The sequence below is a fragment of the Scyliorhinus canicula genome, chromosome 1, assembly GCF_902713615.1.
Source record: "Scyliorhinus canicula chromosome 1, sScyCan1.1, whole genome shotgun sequence".
NCBI lineage: Eukaryota > Metazoa > Chordata > Chondrichthyes > Carcharhiniformes > Scyliorhinidae > Scyliorhinus > Scyliorhinus canicula.
Genome location: NC_052146.1, coordinates 268,913,606 through 268,933,225, shown reverse-complemented (window position 1 = coordinate 268,933,225; position 19,620 = coordinate 268,913,606). Strand labels below are relative to the sequence as shown.

Below are 19,620 nucleotides of genomic sequence, written 5' to 3'. Positions count from 1 at the left end.
CTGATCCCTGCGGTACGCCACTGATAACTAGGCTCCAGGCTGAATATTTGCCATCCACCACCACTCTCTGTCTTTTATCGGTTAGCCAGTTTATTATCCAACTGGCCAAATTTCCCACTATCCCATGCCTCCTTACTTTCTGCACACACCTACAATGGGGAACCTTATCAAGTGCCTTACTAAAATCCATGTACACTACATCCACTGCTTTACCTTCATCCACATGCTTGGTCACCTCCTAAAAGAAGTCAATAAGACTTGTAAGGCAAGACCTACCCCTCACAAATCCGTGCTGACTATCCCTAATCAAGCAGTGCCTTTCCAGATGCTCAGAAATCCTAACCCTCAGTACCCTTTCCATTACTTTGCCGACCACCGAAGTAAGACTAACTGGCCTGCAATTCCCAGGGTTTTCCCGATTCCCGTTTTTGAACAGGGGCACGACATTCGCCACTCTCCAATCCTCTGATACCACCCCTGTTGACAGCGAGGACGAAAAGATCATTGCCAACGGCTCTGCAATTTCATTTCTTGCTTCCCATAGAATCCTTGGATATATCCCGTCAAGCCCGGGGGACTTGTCTATCCTCAAGTTTTTCAAAACGCGCAACACATCTTCCTTCCTGACAAGTATCTCCTCGAGCTTATCAGTTTGTTTCACACTGTCCTCTCCAACAATATGGCCCCTCTTGTCTGTAAATACTGAAGAAAAATACTTGTTCAAAACCTCTCCTATCTCTTCAGACTCAATACACAATCTCCCGCTACTGTCCTTGATCGGACCTACCCTCGCTCTAGTCATTCTCATATTTCTCACGTATGTGTAAAAGGCCTTGGGGTTTTCCTTGATCCTACCTGCCAAAGATTTTTCATGCCCTCTCTTAGCTCTCCTAATCCCTTTCTTCAGTTCCCTCCTGGCTATCTTGTATCCCTCCAGCGCCCTGTCTGAACCTTGTTTCTTCAGCCTTACATAAGTCTCCTTCTTCCTCTTAACAAGACATTCAACCTCTCGTCAACCATGGTTCCCTCACTCGACCATCTCTTCCCTGCCTGACAGGGACATACATATCAAAGACACGCAGTACCTGTTCCTTAAACAAGTTCCACATTTCACTTGTGTCCTTCCCTGACAGCCTATGTTCCCAACTTCTGCACTTCAATTCTTGTCTGACAGCATTGTATTTACCCTTCCCCCAATTATAAACCTTGCCCTGGTGCACACACCTATCCCTCTCCATAACTAAAGTGAAAGTCACAGAATTGTGGTCACTACCTCCAAAATGCTCCCCCACTAACAAATCTATCACCTGCCCTGGTTCATTACCAAGTACTAAATCCAATATGGCCTCCCCTCTGGTCGGACAATCTACATACTGTGTTAGAAAAGCTTCCTGGACACACTGCACAAACACTACCCCATCCAAACTATTTGATCTAAAGAGTTTCCACTCGATGTTTGGGAAGTTGAAGTCACCCATGACTACTACCCTGTGACTTCTGCACCTTTCCAAAATCTGTTTCCCAATCTGTTCCTCCACATCTCTGCTGCTATTGGGGGGCCTATAGAAAACTCCCAACAAGGTGACTGCTCCTTTCCTAATTCTGACTTCAACCCATATTACCTCAGTAGGCAGATCCCCCTCGAACTGCCTTTCTGCAGCCTGCCTTTCTGCAGCTGTTATACTATCTCTAATTAACAATGCCACCCCCCACCTCTTTTACCATCCTCCCTAATCTTGTTGAAACATCTATAACCAGGGACCTCCAACAACCATTTCTGCCCCGCTTCTATCCAAGGTTCCGTGATGGCCACCACATCGTAGTCCCAAGTACCGATCCATGTCTTAAGTTCACCCACCTTATTCCTGATGCTTCTTGCATTAAAGTATACACACTTCAACCCATCTCCTTGCCTGCAAGTACTCTCCTTTGTCAGTGTTACCTTCCCCACTGCATCACTACGTGCTTTGGCGTCCTGAATATCGGCTTCCTTAGTTGCTGGGCTACAGATCCGGTTCCCATTCCCCTGCCAAATTAGTTTAAACCCTCCCGAAGTACTAGAAACCCCCCCCCCCCCCCCAGGATATTGGTGCCCTCTGGTTCAGATGCAACCCGTCCTGCTTGTACAGGTCCCACCTTCCCCAGAATGCGCTCCAATTATCCAAATACCTGAAGCCCTCCCTCCTACACCATTCCTGCAGCCACGTATTCAACTGCACTCTCTCCCTATTCCTAGCCTCGCTATCACGTGGCACCGGCAACAAACCAGAGATGACAACTCTGTCTGTCCTGGCCTTTAACTTCCAGCCTAACTCCCTAAACTTGTTTATTACCTCCACACCCTTTTTCCTACCTACGTCGTTGGTACCAATGTGCACCACGACTTCTGGCGACTCACCCTCCCCCTTCAGGATCCTAAAGACACGATCCGAGACATCCCTGGCCCTGGCACCCGGGAGGCAACATACCTTTCGGGAGTCTCGCTCGCGACCACAGAATCTCCTATCTATTCCCCTAACCATTGAATCTCCTATTACTATTGCTTTTCTATGCTCCCCCCTTCCCTTCTGAGCCCCAGAGCCAGACTCAGTGCCAGAGACCTGGCCGCTGGGGCCTTCCCCCGGTAGGTCATCCCCCCAACAGCATCCAAAACGGTATACTTGATTTGAAGGGGAACGGCCACGAGGGATCCCTGCACTGTCTGCCTGTTAGTTTTCTTTCCCCTGACTGTAACCCAGCTACTCTTGTCCAGTACCTTTGGTGTGGCTACCTCCCTGTAACTCTTCTCGATAACCCCCTCTGCCTCCCGGATGATCCGAAGTTCATCCAGCTCCAGAACACGGTCTGTGAGGAGCTGGAGTTGGGTGCACTTCCCCCAGGTATAGTCAGCGGGGACACCAGTGGTATCCCTCACCACCCACATATACATAAATGATCTGGAGGAAGGTATAGGTGGTCTGATTAGCAAGTTTGCAGATGACACTAAGATTGCCTTGTGGATGTGGATCGCCTTCTCCCCATACTCTTATTGCACCCCTCTTGCCCTACGCAGTTGCCCGACCGCCCTCCCCGTTGTTAGCCTGTCAAATTGCTCCTGCAACTTTTTCCTCCTCGCCAATCCCTCCATGGTGGGCACCCTCGAATATTCTGTCCACCTCCACTATCTCGCTCACTGGACGGTAATATTCCGCCTTCCTTTCCTTATTCACACGAACTGTAAACAATTTCTCCCCAGGGCCACTGCCCTTAGTGCTTCTTAAAATGTGCCAGCCTACACCTCCCCATTCAACTCCACATAATCCCTAATTGCAAACCACACCGTATCACAAAAATCTCCATCAGCCAACAACCCCCAGTCAAACCTCCACGCTGGCCTCTGCTCTCGTCCCGTTCTAAACCGAATCTCCAGCCAGTGGGGTGCATACTCCGAGATAACTATCCCCGCATGCTCTGCCCCCTCCACCCCAACCAAAATCTCCCGATTCACTACAAAGTAGTCAATCCTCGAATACACCTATTAGATGTATGAAAAGATACTCCCTTCGAGGAACCATTTTCAATACCAGCTAACCTACAGCACAGGAAGCAAAGTTATGTGGCCAGCTGTCTTGTGGGACTGTGATCAAGGGAGCAGGAAATGGATCTTATTAGAAAAGTGAGCTCAGAGGAGATAGAAGAGGATCAAGAGTAAAGCGCACCTTCCTATGCTACTTGAATACCCACCACCTTTTGTTAGCTCAAGGTTTACTGAGACAATGTCCTCATTCACAAATTTCTGCATGGCCTCACTCAATATTCAGTCTCCAACTCCTGTGTCAAATTCTAGTTCCTGGTTGTCAAATTTCTCAACTCTGATCTCCTGTACACCCCTGGATCCTCCAACTCCACTATTAGTAACAGAGCTCTTTGCTACCACAATTCTATCTTTGGAACTTCTTCCTAAATATCTCACTATTTTTCAAACCACTTCAAAACACTCTGTTCAACACTTATCATTTTGCCAACATTTTCTCCAGATCTTCTGCTGGCATTCATTCCTCCTTTGAGTAATGTTTTGTATTATTTCTAAATTAATGGTGTTATATATCTAAATTACTGTTGTTGAACATCATTATTGAAAATTTGTTTTTAAAAATTGGGAACACATTACATTTTACAGGAAATATTAAAACGTGATCTTGTATATTTTTGAGCAAACAAGGAAATCTTGGATTGTGTTATAAACTATGAAATTAAAGTCTGTGTGCTTCACAAACATTAAACAGAAAAAGATGGAATAGATAATTTGTGATATTGTCCAAGCCATTTATCTACACCACATAAATGGAATTCTGTTTAGGAACAAATCAATTCCTTGTGCAATGCAGCATCAGGCCTTTTAGCTTACATCCAAAGGGCAACAGGACGGATTACTCAGATAGCCGCTTCGTTAACACAACTTTTAAGCAACATTTCAGTGAAGCAGTCCTTGGTCTACAAGTTCTCGGTTAAGAAATTAAGCGTGTTTAATAAGATTTCAGTATATTTTACATCATCTATTGCTTATATAAAAATGCAATAGTGTCTAATTTGTGCAGAAAGCCATCAATATGCTGGAGTGTCTCCAATTTACATTATTGAGAAACTAATATTAAAGTAGAATTTTTACTTGCCTTATAGGGAATCCTGCATTTCTCCCAGTAGGGACACATATCAAAATCCAGGTAGCTCAGTACAGGTTGACCAGAGCCAATGTTTAGGGATTCCGAAAGGCAGTCATTGCTGGAACTAAATCAACTGGAACAGGAATTTAATAGCACGGGGCACCACAAATCCTCTGTTGCATGTCCAAGCAGAACTGCCCTAATCTTAATGACATGGGTCTTGATTATCAGCATTTTACAATATAAACTGGGGGCCATAACTAGCGATGTTAATGAGTATGTATTCAAATATGTGATCTTTGCCTTTTCTTTCAGGTGTGGTTTCAGAACAGACGCGCAAAGCATCGGAAACAAGAACGAGCCATTCAGAAGTCAATCCCTCCAACTGTTATCTCGGCCTGCAGTGGCCTGATACCAGGTGTTTGCCCCGTGTCTACTTCAGCCAGGCCGTACCACTATCCGCATGCCATCAATCACATACCACGTTTCTCTTCAATGGCAACAGGCGCCTATGGCTCTCCAGCAGCTGTCAGCCAGTTCACCTGCACCGGTACTCATGCACATTTGGCCTCCGCCCCACCTCCACCAAGGCAGCATGACGACTGGTACACTCCCCTCCGCTCCATTAACACACCCACAGCTGGCTTGCCCTCATCAATGCTTTCCCTGCCACCTGTACCAGGTCTGGATCCACCAGCACACTGGAACTAATTGCCAACTACAAAGATCATTCTCACTTTTCAAGGTGCATTACGTAACCCTCTCCCTTGATTATCTGCTAGTTATGCACTTAGTTAGAAAACTGTCTTAAAGCAAATGTACTCAAATCAATATTTGTTTTTCAGTTGAGCTATTGGTGAAGGTCATGCGGGAGGAATTTTCCAGTTACCAAACTGGAAAAATGTATTTTTAAAATCATACCGAGAACTTCTTGCTGCTTATGTTTTAGTAAAGAGTTGTGGCGCTCCTCCCTCATTAAGAAACCGAATGCTTTATCCTGTGATTTGTGCCATAGCAGGAATCTCCCTTCTCATTTAGATACTGATAAAAGGTTTATAAGCAATGGTGTGCCGCCTACGTAGAAAATGAGTAAAAATGGAGATAAACAAATGCATTTTTACTCTAGATATTTTTCTTAGCTTTCTATATTGCAGTAGATTCTCCTGGGTGAAGCCCTTCTTGGGGTTCTACGTCTTCAAACAGTACCAGACATTGGCAAAGTATATTAAATAAGAACAGTAGTAAAAATAGGTTTATAGTTGTTAAGCTCTGTGCCACAATAGAGAATTGAAAACTGCCACAAGAGAGAATTGAAAGCTATGCTGAACTAAAGTTTAGTTACATTTATTCGTAACTGCTGTTTCTATTCCCAGCAATGAAAATATTAGAGCTTTATGGAAAGCATCTTAGCTTATTATAAGGTCCAGCCAAGCCATTGTAATTTTAAGGTCCAGCCAAGCCATTGTAATTTTAAAGTAGTGTGTGTCTAAAGCTCTCTCTTGGCTTCTTCAATTGACTAAGTAATTAAAAACAGCTTTTCACATTCACAATACGCAAAACACCCGATTTTTGTCAATTTTATTTTCAATGGCATGCATTCATTTCTTTTTCTTAAAGTGAAAAGAAATAAAGAAATTCCTTTTCAAATATTTTATTGGCATTAGAGTCAAACCTCTTTAAAGAACCTATGCTCATTCTTCAGTGGAGACTGCTAATAGTAATTTTGGCAAAACTTGTATGAAAGTACATGGCATTTGTTCAAACAAGACTATAATTAAGATTAATTTCCTTCCACATAGTTGTCTCAATTAGCAGCAAAAGCTCTTTAGAAACAAAATGGAAAGAATACTTAGGGATGATCAAAAGTTATATTCTCCGGTTTCTTCTGTGTGCAATTAAATAAGTTGTTTTCACAGGTAAGCGGTAACTGCCTACAAACTGGGGTATGAGAACTTGTGAATAAAGTTTCATTGAAGGTAAACAAAGGAGCTCCAAATCTTGCTGATAGGTCCAAATCACAGTGAATTTTTCTGCCTAGTAGGCAAACACCAAGCGACTGTATAACTCAGTTACAAATTGAGCAAATCAGGTTGAGAAAAGAAAAGAAAGCACAACACTGGTTTGCTTATCATAGTCCATTTCAAATAATAAAATATCCCAACACTTAAAAATGCACATGTGAAAAATCAGATATTCAGGGTTTTCCATTCATTCCAGCTCACCAAGTATCTGGTTAAGCAGATAGTATCTTTGCTAATTGTAGCAGGGTTCAAGATATTATACTCAAGACTATTTGCACATTGAAAAAGCTGTTAAAAGTGGATAATGGAATCCATAACTTTCTAAAAAGAGGCATAAAGCTTAAACATTTTTTTTGCTAAATCTTTATAAAAGACTGGCTAGCCCCCATAATCTTTTTTAAAATTCATGAAATTGAGTTAACAATCTTTCTTTGCCAAATAATAAAATGACCATTTCCATTACAACAGAAAATATTGTAATGGCGGATACATTTTCCCACAGTTACTACTCTGAATTCCATAAGGTGACAATTTATACTGTAGTACAATTCCAGGCCTATATTTCCCCAAATGACCATTCATTATTTGGGAGCAGGCTACCACTGAGATCTGTAGCAACAAGAACACACGTGCACAGTGCCTGGCTGATTTTCTTCCTCTACCTCAACCGATGACAGGAATAATTTTTATGCAAAATAAGTGATTGTATTGGGGAGAAGAGAATCAGAGGTCAATACAGTAAAGGAAAATTGTAGCTTCCTATTAGATGAGCTAACTATACAGAATGACCCATCTGTACAACTTTGCCAATGCCAACATTGACACCCCATCTGAAATTATATATTTAGAAGAAACAAAATGTTGTCAGTTACAAGTACATGGAATTTGTCACTCTCACCAGAGGTAGCCTTCTTTTTTAAAAAAAATATAAATTTAGAGTACCCAATTATTGTTTTTTCCAATTAAGGGGCAATTTAGCGTGGCCAATCCACCTACCCTGCACATCTTTGGGTTGTGGGGGTGAAACCCACGCAGACACAGGGAGAATGTGCAAACTCCACACGGACAGTGACCCAGGGCCGGGATTCGAATCCAGGTCCTCAGCGCCGTAGGCAGCAATGCTAACCACTGTGCTGCCCCATGGTAGCCTTCTTCTTAAATACAATTATGAACACTACTAGCTGCACCGATGTTAAAAGTATGAAGTGATGAAAACCAAGGACAATTATGTTACTATTCAGCGTTTTAATTGGTGCATTTATATGGGAAGGAATGAATGAGGTAGGATATTTCACCTAAGGCACATTTAAACACAGGTAAAAAAATCTTCGATTCACTACATCTACAGAAATCTCAAACCAGGATTCCACTTCATAAATCTCCTATGAGATTTTTATATTGTTATATGTGAATAGTACATGAATACTTTACATCAGTATGAATATTCATGACTATTTTAATACTGGTTATAAAAGACAAAATTGCCGTAACAACATACCAAGTGTCTGTGCACCAAAATACAAACAGCATAATTTCAAGGTTGGAATATGTTATAGTTGTCAACCATTGCATCCTTCACCAAATGACCAGTTAAAAAGGTGCATTGCTGAAGATGGCTTGTTGGACTGTGAACAGGCTCCAACATATTAATAACGCACAAGCTTTTCAGTAAGTCAAATTTTAAAACTGTAATACATTTTAGACACAAAATGATAAAGACACCAGTAATTTTTCTTGTAAACATATAGCTTTCAAACAGACATTGACTTTCTATATTCCAAATACCACAGAACTGATTAAACTCAGTCAGGTGCATACAATTTTTCATTCTGCTTATTCTGACAGCTCAGCAGAAAATGAAGGTGAAGAATGATTGGTGCAAACAAAATTAAATGGTATACCAAAATTATGCCACCCTTGAACAGTTTAAAGTCTTATTCAACTGAAAAAGTAGGTTAACAGCAAGGCGTCTTAGCTATGTTACACTACATCACTTAGTTCCTGGAACTAGAAGATCCTACATTTTAAAAGGCTTATTCCACAAACGCCACCTCATACAAATTGAAATGTACAGTAATACAATATAACTAGGGTATTTATTGATCACCTACATTTAAATTGCTATGAAGCAAAACAGACAAACTATTAAATATCTTTATGTTTGATAACTGGTCTTCTCATTTATAAATTTGCCCTAAACAGCTAGAAGCAATTCTGACTTGCGTAACTTGGAAAAAGTGATAGCTTAGTGACATGTCAACACTTTAGAATTATTACTGTTTATTTACAGTACAAATGGCAACATTTCACAATATTGAATAGCAACATTAACACTGCTCTTGTGCACGTTTCATTTTTAAATTGCACAATAATATTCATAAGGACCCAGTGAAAGTTTAAAAACATCAGTTTGCAATTCTGTACAAAAAAAGAGTTGAAAACCTTCGGGTAAACTATGATTGGCTCAGTTGTTAAGGAAATAAAGTTAACTGACCTTCAATAATAAAAAATATATTTAATTCTTCCACTATGGTCATCAGAAACTGGGAAACATAACTCCATGTTTGTGTGTCATTTTTACTCTAGTGACTTTGCAAACTCAGCATAATCAATGTATCCATCATTATTCTTGTCATCATCTCTTAAAACATCATCAATTAAACTAACGATTTCTTCTTCACTCATGGGATGTCCTTGGCCACCACTTTCCTGTACAGAAAAAGATAACAAGTATAAGCATTTATAAAGTCCAAAAGCCATCAAATGGCACAATTTGCCAAACTGAAAATAAGCAACAGGTTTAAATAATGTGTCATTTTAATAGGCATTGACATATATCAGCAGTCTCAATTACATATTTTAATGATTCTGCTTCCAAATGCAGACAATTACAAAAAAGATCTGTGGAAGAGGCTTGCACCAGAAATATTATCCTCTTTCTCTTTACAGAATAACTCATCTATACTTTATGTACTTCTCCTTCATTATAACTTATAGCAAAGTACTTTAATTAGCTCAATATATACTACTCCAATATACATACTCCTGTATTCATCATACTGATTTTCAGATAAGGAAATTGTGAGCCATTTTTCCAGAGTGCTATCATATTGATGAAAAGCATTTTTAAATTTATTTTTTAAACGCATTTTATTCAAACTTGTATCAAAGTAGGTTACAGCAAATAAACACCCAGGGAAACATTCTTCCCAACAATCAACTATACAGTTTGTATAGATTTTTCTCCTTTTTGATGAAAAGCATTTTGGGAAGCACAGCATTGGTGAATTGACTACGTATCCAAGGCTCTGATTAAAATACACAATATAATGAAGCAATGACATTTGCCCACATCCACGAGGCCTTTATACTGGGTGGAATACAACTTCAACTCAGTTTGTTGGACTACAAGGTGATTAACTATGAAAAGATGAAATTATGAGAAAACATTTTAATTCTCATTTACCCCTATTATTTAGCAACCAAAGGCAAGTGCAATTCTGATGTGTGTGTGTGTTCAAGCAGGTTCAGCCTACAATAGAACAGGAGTGTCAAATTGGTTCTGTGAATAACAGAAACCCACCAATGTGGTGCACAAAGCAATAAAGACGGAAAGGTATAATTGTACAGCATAACTTTTGATGTACAATTTCAATGTGCATTGGTCTAAAGATGATCTGCGTTCGATGGATAAGAGACTCTTCAAAAAGAATCTGGTTGTCACTTCCAATTGCCACGTCATACATACTAAGAGAGTACTTGATTTGCTCTCCAGTCTGTACACAACAAAGATTTCAGTGACTAAATCAGAGAAGTTAGGTGAATGTTCCCAGTAGCATAGTATTTACCTCTTTATGTACATGTGTAATGGCTGATATTAATTCCAGTCCATCAAGTAGATTATTCCCATCATAATCATGCATTTTGAAGTAATGAAGTTGAAGTTCTTGTGGCGTCATCTCAGATTCTGGCTTGTCTATCACACCATCTAAGTGCTCCATAATATGACTGCAATATTAAGAAAATCACATTCATTAAGAACGGTACAGTACATCTATTGATTCAGAACTAGTAGCATTCCTGCTGTGAAAAGTGTTCTGTGAATAGTATCAATAATTTAAAATTTGCTTGTAGTAAATACACTCCTCTCATATCTGATATACACTCCTCTCATATCTGATATATAGCAAAGAAAATACATAATCTTTTCAAAGGCAACATTAAACACCAATATTTCACAGGTAGGTCTGATAAAAAGTTCTAACATCAATTCGTATGTATGTATGGTCTTGGGTCATGGAAAAAACATGTCAAGGCATATTCAGTCAAAAACGAATGCCGAGCCTAAGCAGAGGTGGAAAAATATTAAGATGAGAACTGACCAGAATTTTGGTCAGAGACAAGTTTAAAGAAAGGTCTTCAAAAGAGGGACGATGGGAGATGTTATGGGCGAGAACTCCAGAGTTTAGAAAATTGAAGATGCAACTGCAAATGATGGAGCAAAGGAATCTGCAAAACAGGTCAGAATGGGTTGAACATGGGTTCAATCTAGAATCCCGATCAGTCAAAGAATGGAGCAGAAAAACAGCATTAAGGGAAATACTGCTGCTCAGATTTCTGCGATATTAATCCTACTTTAAACCTTTGCAGCCAAGCGTGTTATGGGGCAAAGCCAATTCAGAGCTGTGTGTCTTCGGTTAAATAAATAACCTTCATCTGTCCAATTTAAACAGTTTGAAAATATGCAATCATTAAAATTTCAATCCATGAAAGAGGAAAATTAAATTTTATTTAGACTGACTGGTGATCACTGGTTAGCATTCTCCAGGCACAGGGAAGAATCTATATATCAGATCTTCACCTATACTGTCTAGGATTTTCTGGAGTTCCTCAAGTAGGTGCAAATGCAGAATTCTTATAACACGTTCTTGTCATTCGGCCTTTGTTTTGTGATGGTTGTGATGATCAGGTGCTTCAGACTGACTACACCTAAAGATATCTGGCATGCCCAGAAACTGGAAGCTGCAACAATCCTGAGTGTAAGCCGAGTGCAACCAAGGCCAAATTCTCCATTCACTACCGCTTCAATCTAGAATCCCGAATCAATCGAAGAATGGAGCAGAAAAACAGCATCGGCACTGGGCGGCAGACCAATAGCTATTCTCCTCTGCCCCGTCACTGGTCATAATGCGCTATCTACCCTGTGCCATCAGGAAGTTGCTAATTTAGGTTTAGCATGCAATTAACGGGCTGGAAGCCTGATACAAACTCTTCTCTCCCCCCCCCCCCCCCCCACCCCCCCACCACCCAGTGATGCACAGACTCCCACAGCACAAACTCCACGGGGCATGCTTTGGTGCGAGATGGTAAAGTGCAGTCCTGGCACGGTGGTGCCTCAGGTGTATCAAGGGAGTCAGAGCACTGACTATGTGCTGCTCTTCTGTTGTCAGGACACGAGTCCTATGTCTGGTCTGCCCTTTCCAGGGCGACCTGAAGATCACCCTTCGCATGGTAATCTCAGGCAGTCCTCTGCTAAACAGCATCCTCCTGGTTGTAGTTTTTTTTTTAAATTTGAAATGTCCTCCTCACCCTGAACTGCTCTGATAGTTGAAGAGCAGTCCAGTGAAGATCAAAGCAGGAACACTTTCCCTTCTTAACATCTGCTCCCTCAGACAAAAGCCTTTAAAATAGCAGTAAGTGTTAGAGACTTCCTAAAAAGCCCACAACAAAAGGCTTCAAAATCTCATGACACCCCAAACATCCATTGAATTTCAACCTCACTAGCCTGTGACTGAGTTTCATGGTTCAGGCACCACTGCTAAGTGGTTTCACTTCCTCTTTTCTCACAGCAGAAAGCACTTAGCTCCTTTGATGTGGTGAGAAGCGATCAATCATTGCAAGAGTGTTTAGAAATATTGTGATTAAGATCAATGCAGGGTACCTGAAATGCATTCAAGCATAGAGGGAACGATTAATAAACAAACCACCAAGCAGTTGTGACTGAACCATTAAACTGTCAATCACAGCCTAGTGAAAGCTGGAAGCCTGTTCACTTGGTGTGGGCTTTGGAGGAAGCCTCCAACACTTGAAACATTGAGATAAGGAAAAGTGCTTCTGCGTTGATTCTTCATTGAACTGCAAAAACTGCTCGGCTGTCAGGCAAAACTGTTCAGGCTGAGGTGGCCACATCAGAATTTAACCTAGGTCCCCATGACTTTACTCTGGGTCCATGGTTTGCTAGTCCAGTGACAATCTCACTATGCCATCTCCTCTCATGGCAGTGCACCATTGGCAATACCAGGGGACAAGGACTGAAAGGGGGCGGGTCAGGTCACCCTCATGCAAACATGGTGTGGGGGGAGGTGATGCTTTATTCCACTGGTAGGTGGGTGGGGGGAGGAGTCAGGATTTGCATGATGTGTGTGTTGGGAGGGGGTGGGGAAGGGGGAAGAAGAGAGCCTGCTACGTGACCTGGTGATCAGGCAGTGTGCTCAAAATGGCAGCCCGATACTAGGATCCTGATGGAATCTGGCACGTTCTCCGTCATGCATTACGTTGCATGGTTAAGGAGGGAGACTCGCACCTGGGCATCGCTCATAGCGCCGGGGAGACTAGTCCCGATTCTCCACTGGCAGGAGCACTTAGCCTGGATTCTCCATCCCAGAGTCTAAGTTTCAAACATATCTGGCACCCTTCAGAACAATTTGAAGTGCTTGGAGTCTTGATTCTATGTCAGCTAAGACATAGCCACGTATCTCAAGCTTTCAGTTGAATTTTTGATTCCATCCTGCTTTTTAAGGGACATGGCCGAGCCAGAGGGCTGGCCTAATACCGAGCCCTGGAATGGGTGAGCTGTATGTAGCAATGAGCAAAAACTGACAAAAAAATGAAGTAGCTCCTTCCTCACAGGTACTATCCACCTAACATGCACTGTTCTATCAGGATACCTAGTTGGCAGCAGTGCAGAACATTGTAAGCATGTGCAATGTTGCAATGGGACTACTTCTACTATGTACATTTCTCATGCCTTTTAAAAGGACAAAGAAACAAGGTGTAATATTGTAGCAAGCTACTGTCACTATGGAATTTGGATATCAGGCTTTGCAGGATACTTTGAATCAGCTAAATTACTCCAATACCAATAATTCATAAGCATTAATGCACTCAAAATATTTTTCTCACGGGCCTTGGCTACAGCAGCACTCTCATCCTCCTCAGCAAGCCAAGTGGTAGTGGCCACGCTGAGAATGTGGACCCAGTTGAGACAGCACTTCGGGATAACTAAAATGTCTCCCATCTGCGGCAATCACAGATTCCACCCAGCCATGCTAGATACCACCTTCAAAAGATGGAGGCAGGACGGGGTGCACTGACGGTTGGGGACTTCTACGAAGGGCGCAGACTGGCGACACTGGACGAGGAAGTGGAAACCAGCAAAAGGACAAATGAGACACCTCCAAATAAAACACTTCCTCCACAAAGAGAGAGTAGGGTACCCCGGGGCCCCAGAAAACACACTACCAGAGGACCCGTTAGGCACAACCAGCGAGAAGTGGGGGCTACATGGAAAAATATACGGGTAGCTACTGGACAGAGCTTGAACACCACTGGACGAGACCAGACAAAAATGGGAGGACGAACTGGGGACAGAGGTAGGGTGGGGCCTCTGGACCGAAGCACTGAGCAGGGTGAACACCACCTCCTCCTGCGCTAGGCTAAGCCTAATGCAGCTCAAAGGGGTGCACAGAGCACACCTGATCAGAACCCGAATGAGCAGGCTCTTCCCAGAGGTGGAAGACAAATATGAGCGATGCCAGAGGGGCCCGGAAAACCATACCCACATGTTGTGGGTTTGCCCCAAACTTGCTGAGTTCTGGACAGCCTTCTGAGGCAATGTCCAAGGTTGTGGGGGTGAGGGTGAAGCCATGCCCAATAGTGGCAATCTTCGGGGTATTGGAGCAGTCAGAGCTGCACATGGGGAAGGGGTCCAACGCCCTTGCTTTTGCTTCCCTAATCGCACGCCGGAGAATCCTGCTTGGCTGGCAATCAGCAGCACCACCCAAAGCTGCAGACTGGCTGGCTGACACAGAATTTCTCCACTTGGAGAAGATTAAGTACGCCTCCGAGGGTTGGAGGAAGGCTTCCTGGATACTTGGGGCAGTTTGTCGGCCTGTTCGAGGACGGCAACGAGGAGTATGTGAGGAACAGAAAAACCCAAGATAGACGAGGAACCGGGGGGAAGATCACAAGAGACGAGGAAGGGGGCTGAAGCCGGGGGGGGGGGGGGGGGGGGGGTGGAATTATAGACCAATCCAGAGGGTGAAGGACAAAATAAACCTCACTGTACAATAAAGTAAATTAGCGCGGGCAAGGAAAATGTAATGTATACACACAACTAAGAGAAAAGCCAATAAAAAAGATTTTGAGAAAATACATTTATCAGACATACGCAAAGTTTGGAGAGATAATCCAAGAATGGAATATGTAAAAGTAGTCCCATTTTAACATACACAACTATTTCTCCCATTTCAGTTTTCTCAGTTTGATAGACATGTTTGTGTCCTACAAGCATTTGTTGAAGATTTTTACAGGGTGACATGGTAATACAGCATATTGAGACCCCATTGTACATTAATTCTGTACTAGTTACTGGGACAAGATATTGCATCAATTCGCACCCTGTTCCTAAGTGCTATTCAGAATTGTGCAGCATGGTAGTGTCAGGAAATCTCCCAGACGATAACATAAATTAGACTGGTAGAGGACTGAGAGGAGCTGATGAAGTTATTTTAGGGAGGATACAAAAATAAACGAGGGACAGACAACAAGCATGCAACAGGGAGAGAGAAAGAACATTACAAGACCAATTAAGATTTATTTTGTCAGAAAGACAGATGCATGAAGTTACCAGCCAACAAAGGGATAGCCAAGACATGTGATGATGCAAAGTAAAATGGGGAAAACAACCCTAAGTTTCCAAGTTAAAAATTTTGTCATGTATGAAACTACTTGTATAACTTTGCAACATCTAGGAAATTAAAAATTAATTATGTACCATACAAAGTAAACTCCTTTACTCGGGAGTTATTCTGTAAAAAGTGAGTTACATACTCTTTGTCTTGAACAAGGTTCTTATCTAGACGAATGTTCGGTCGATGACCCTCAGTGACTTCAAGATCATTTGGCATATGCCCTTGAGCTAGAGTTGAATGCAAAGGCTGCCTGCTCCATAGTACAAGACATAGAAACCCTACGAAGCAGCTCCTCACAACTCTACTCCAGCATAACATGATGCAGATCCTGTATAACAATGACATAATGAGTTTATTCCAAAAATAGGAGCACTATATTTGAAACCCTTAACTTGTACAAAATAATACTTTTGTATCCTGTGATAGCTTAATCTGTGACCAGCTAAGCTCCATTTGAAATTGAGGTTTCACAAGAGATGAGAATTCTGGGTTTTGGTCAGTAACTTGAATTTAGGAAATTTTTAAAAACAGGATAATGCACTATTACAGATGGCTTTTCTGTCCAATATGTTTTTGGTTCAAGTTAACCAGATAATACTTGATGTATTAGGTTATATTTTCCACCCATAGTGCACTTTGACTAACTTGATACCCATTTGCTATTTCAGTTTGTATCAACAAAACACATTCAGAACACCCCAATGTCCTTCACAGGAATGCTAACAAAGTTTGATACTGCCACATACGGAAATATTAGGATAGGCAATCAAAAGGAGAGAGAGAGACCATATGAATTTACACAGTAACTGCCTTGCTTACAACTTAGTTACAGGTTAACATAAATCAATGCTCAAAATTCCAACAAATGGTGTTGACTGGTCATTCATAACTAGATTTTGGGATACCGCAGACCTCCGTGGCACAGGTATCCAAATGTCAAGACAATCAGAGCCTGTTCCAATCTCAAGAGCGAATTGACCTCTTTCCTCAAAGATGGTGGTCACTAGTGATTAGTCAACTGACTACTTGTTACGGTTAAATGTTTAAAGAAGAAATCAGAATACTCAGCAATTAATCGATAGAACTACACCACAAAATTTCATGTTTTAACAAAACAAAATGTATGGAATAAAAAATTAAACCGTGTTTAAACAAAACAAAGTCCTATAAGCTTGCTTAAGTTAAACTACAGCTTATGAAGACTTATGCTATAAACTCGGTTCTACTTTTTATTACCCACCTCGCAAAAGTGTTCTCTTATCATACAAAATCTTGAAGATTCGTTCACTTTTCCTGGGAAACCCCAAAAGGTTGTCACAGCCCTCCAAAAATTTGTTAATTCTCCTTACGATAGTCCTCAAGCTACAAAGTACATATGGATCCTTTCAATAGTTTTTGGCGAAGCAATCGTTCAAATTTCTGAAAAGACCTCATGACTGTGGACTCTTCAGCACCTTGTTCTGTCTTTGGAGATGCATAGGCTGTAATTTCCTCTCCCTACCCCCCCTCAAGTTTGCTTTTGTTGCAGCTCTCTCCAAAACTAATTATTCAAACAGATTGCTTTCTGCCACAAGTCTCTAAATTTCTATAATTAGCTGCAAACTACAACAAATCTTCCAGCTGCATTTCCCATACCAAATGAAAACTGAACTGCTTAAAAAAAAATCACCTTCAAATCAAGGCTCTCACTGAATCACCATCTGTATGACAATATGACACATATGGCCTGTCCCCAAGTAGAAATGCAGATCAAACACCTTTGAATTCCAAACTTTTCCTTGATTCTGGGAAGCCTTATTAATAACTTATATTTTGAATAAAGACAGGAGGACAATGCTCCCCAGACTTACTGACACCATCATAAAGTTAAGCGTGAGCTTCTTGCTGCCTTTGATCTTACTTTTAGTTCTGACCAAGTCAACATGAACCAAACCTTTTCATTGCTCACTTACACTGAAAAAGTTCTCACTTACACCGAAAAAGTTAAATTCCCAAACCATAAAGTTATATTCCTAAAGCATACAAACCATAAACCAGATTTCACATCATACTGCATCATTGAATCCCCCCAAAATTGTTATTCACTTTATTGCTGTTTGAAGGACACTGCATGTACAAATAGACTGCCACATTTTCATGAAGCCTGTAGCAGTGTAATTCATGTAAAACACAAAACATTTGACAAATTCAAATTGGCATACCACACACACAAATACTTATTTCTTTCTAGCCTGAATGCATATACCAAGGTTCATGGCAAGTACAACAAAGTCACCATAGCCCCAGAAGACCAGAGGTAGCTTTCCCCTTTGAGGGAGAGGGTTGCCTGGTGGTGATTTAACCTGGGGGGGGGGGGGTCACCACACCTGAGGCCTGTAGACAGGCAAGGTGGAGAAGGCATGAATAACCTCAGCTGGTACTGGAATTGAACCCACACTGCTGGCCTTGCTCTGGTTCACAAATCAAACATCCAGCCAACTGGGCTAAACCATCCTACAAGTACATCTCACCATCCAAAGATGCCTTCAATCTCCCAACCACATACTGTTATAGTGCAGGAGGAGGCCATTCAGCCCATCATGCCTGCCCCCGCTAGAGTCTATGGAACAGTGTTTCTGCCTTGGTCATGGTTACCCATGTCCAGTAGGCACCAACGAACAAAGGCATAAGGCACATGTGCCTTTGACATAATTCCAAGACTTTCCCAATTTCCTAATCATAAACTCAGATGACTTCTTCCAGCATAGAGACGATCATCACATAATCATGCTGGGCGGTCAATATTCAGCAGCTCCCTGGAGTGTCAACCGTTGAATTAAAGAGTTTGTTGCACTGGACCGCCTCAGATTCGCAATCTCACTTTGAACCTTACTGCAAAGTGATCTCCCACCACCCCAACCAGGACAGTCGGTCACTAGCCGATCTTTAACGCTAATTCGGTAGATGCTCACACAAGCCCAGGAAGGAGGTCTCAATATCGCTCATGAACAAACCCGCTGTCAAGTGGGGGTGAGGAGAACGTTTCGGGCTGATCCTGCCGTGACAGGATCCAGTGGTGGAGATTGGGGCAGTTGTACTTCGTCTTCTCCCTCTGCAAGGGCTGGTCGGTCGTCGGTCGGTCGTTCACCCTGCTCCTCTGGCCAGCCAGCCAGCGGAAACCCGCCCACACCCCTCTCTGATTGGTCCAACCGTCAATATTCCAAGTGGTCTTTGTGACGCCGAGCGCCCTGATTGGCGAGCGCACCCGTCAATCCACCCCCCCGCCCCGTTGTCACACAAACAGAAGCGGGCCGGCGAAGGGTCAGGTTGGCGGCACAAACGGTCGCACAAAAATACCGGCCGCTAAACCCGACCTGTCAAATCAGTTAACACCTCCAGTTCCCAAGAAAAAAAGAAACGGCGCCCACCGCGGAACACCCGGCAACAATCAACTGCTCCCGCTCTCAGCGCCAATTACTTCTGTTCAGCTTTTCCGTTCCTCCACCCCCGCCCCCCGTTATAAATGTGTCTTGTGCGCGCGACTCACTTCTAGCTGCGGCCGCTCGAGAGGGTAGCCGTTGACCTTGCCTAGCCCCGCCCTCACGAAAGTTGATTGGCGGGACGGTCCCCATGTCACGTGGGGGCAAGGGTAGTGCGTGGCAGCTCTTCCGGTCCGCCACGTTTGTGTCCCAGAGTTGGCGCTTGTACCTGGTTCTGCTGATGCAAATCGCATTGAACATATAGCGGTCATGGCAACCTCTCTCATAAATCAACAAAGACTCTTTAAAAAATCAACAGATCGGTCTGAGTACAGTCTAAGTACACTTAGCTCATTCAAATGTAGCAGCACAAGAACAAATGACCGTATTTGTTATCTAGGAAGGATACTTTAATAATGTAAATCAAGACGTCACTTATCAACTTATAAAATACTGCAAGTAACGTGATCCAGACAATTCAAAAAGTTGCAACATAGTAGATGGTGCTAGTTTTCAAGCAGCAGAA

At 42.3% G+C, this 19,620-nt stretch overlaps 2 protein-coding genes across 10 annotated transcripts in view; one reads left to right on the top strand and one right to left on the bottom strand.

The window, feature by feature from the left end:
- prop1 (PROP paired-like homeobox 1) overlaps positions 1-5,354 on the top strand; it is a 49,917-nt gene extending 44,563 nt beyond the window's left edge. The window contains exon 4 of the mRNA XM_038794225.1: positions 4,959-5,354. Coding sequence (XP_038650153.1) covers positions 4,959-5,354 — 396 coding nt within the window. The remainder of the gene's footprint in view (positions 1-4,958) is intronic.
- Positions 5,355-7,894: 2,540 nt separating this feature from the next.
- mcfd2 (multiple coagulation factor deficiency 2, ER cargo receptor complex subunit) lies at positions 7,895-19,260 on the bottom strand. 9 transcript variants are annotated; one of them, XM_038813018.1, is made up of 4 exons: positions 19,163-19,260; positions 15,776-15,964; positions 10,513-10,672; positions 7,895-9,373 (listed from the first exon to the last, which is right to left on the bottom strand). In XM_038813018.1, the coding sequence occupies exons 2-4, from the start codon at positions 15,952-15,954 to the stop codon at positions 9,242-9,244; spliced, it is 471 nt and encodes a 156-aa protein (XP_038668946.1). In that variant the 5' UTR covers positions 15,955-15,964; positions 19,163-19,260; the 3' UTR covers positions 7,895-9,241. The 9 variants fall into 9 exon arrangements, with proteins under 9 accessions (XP_038668946.1, XP_038668939.1, XP_038668953.1 ...); XM_038813011.1 differs by having other exon boundaries at positions 19,044-19,204; XM_038813025.1 differs by lacking the exon at positions 19,163-19,260 and adding an exon at positions 19,094-19,116.
- Positions 19,261-19,620: the final 360 nt, after the last annotated feature.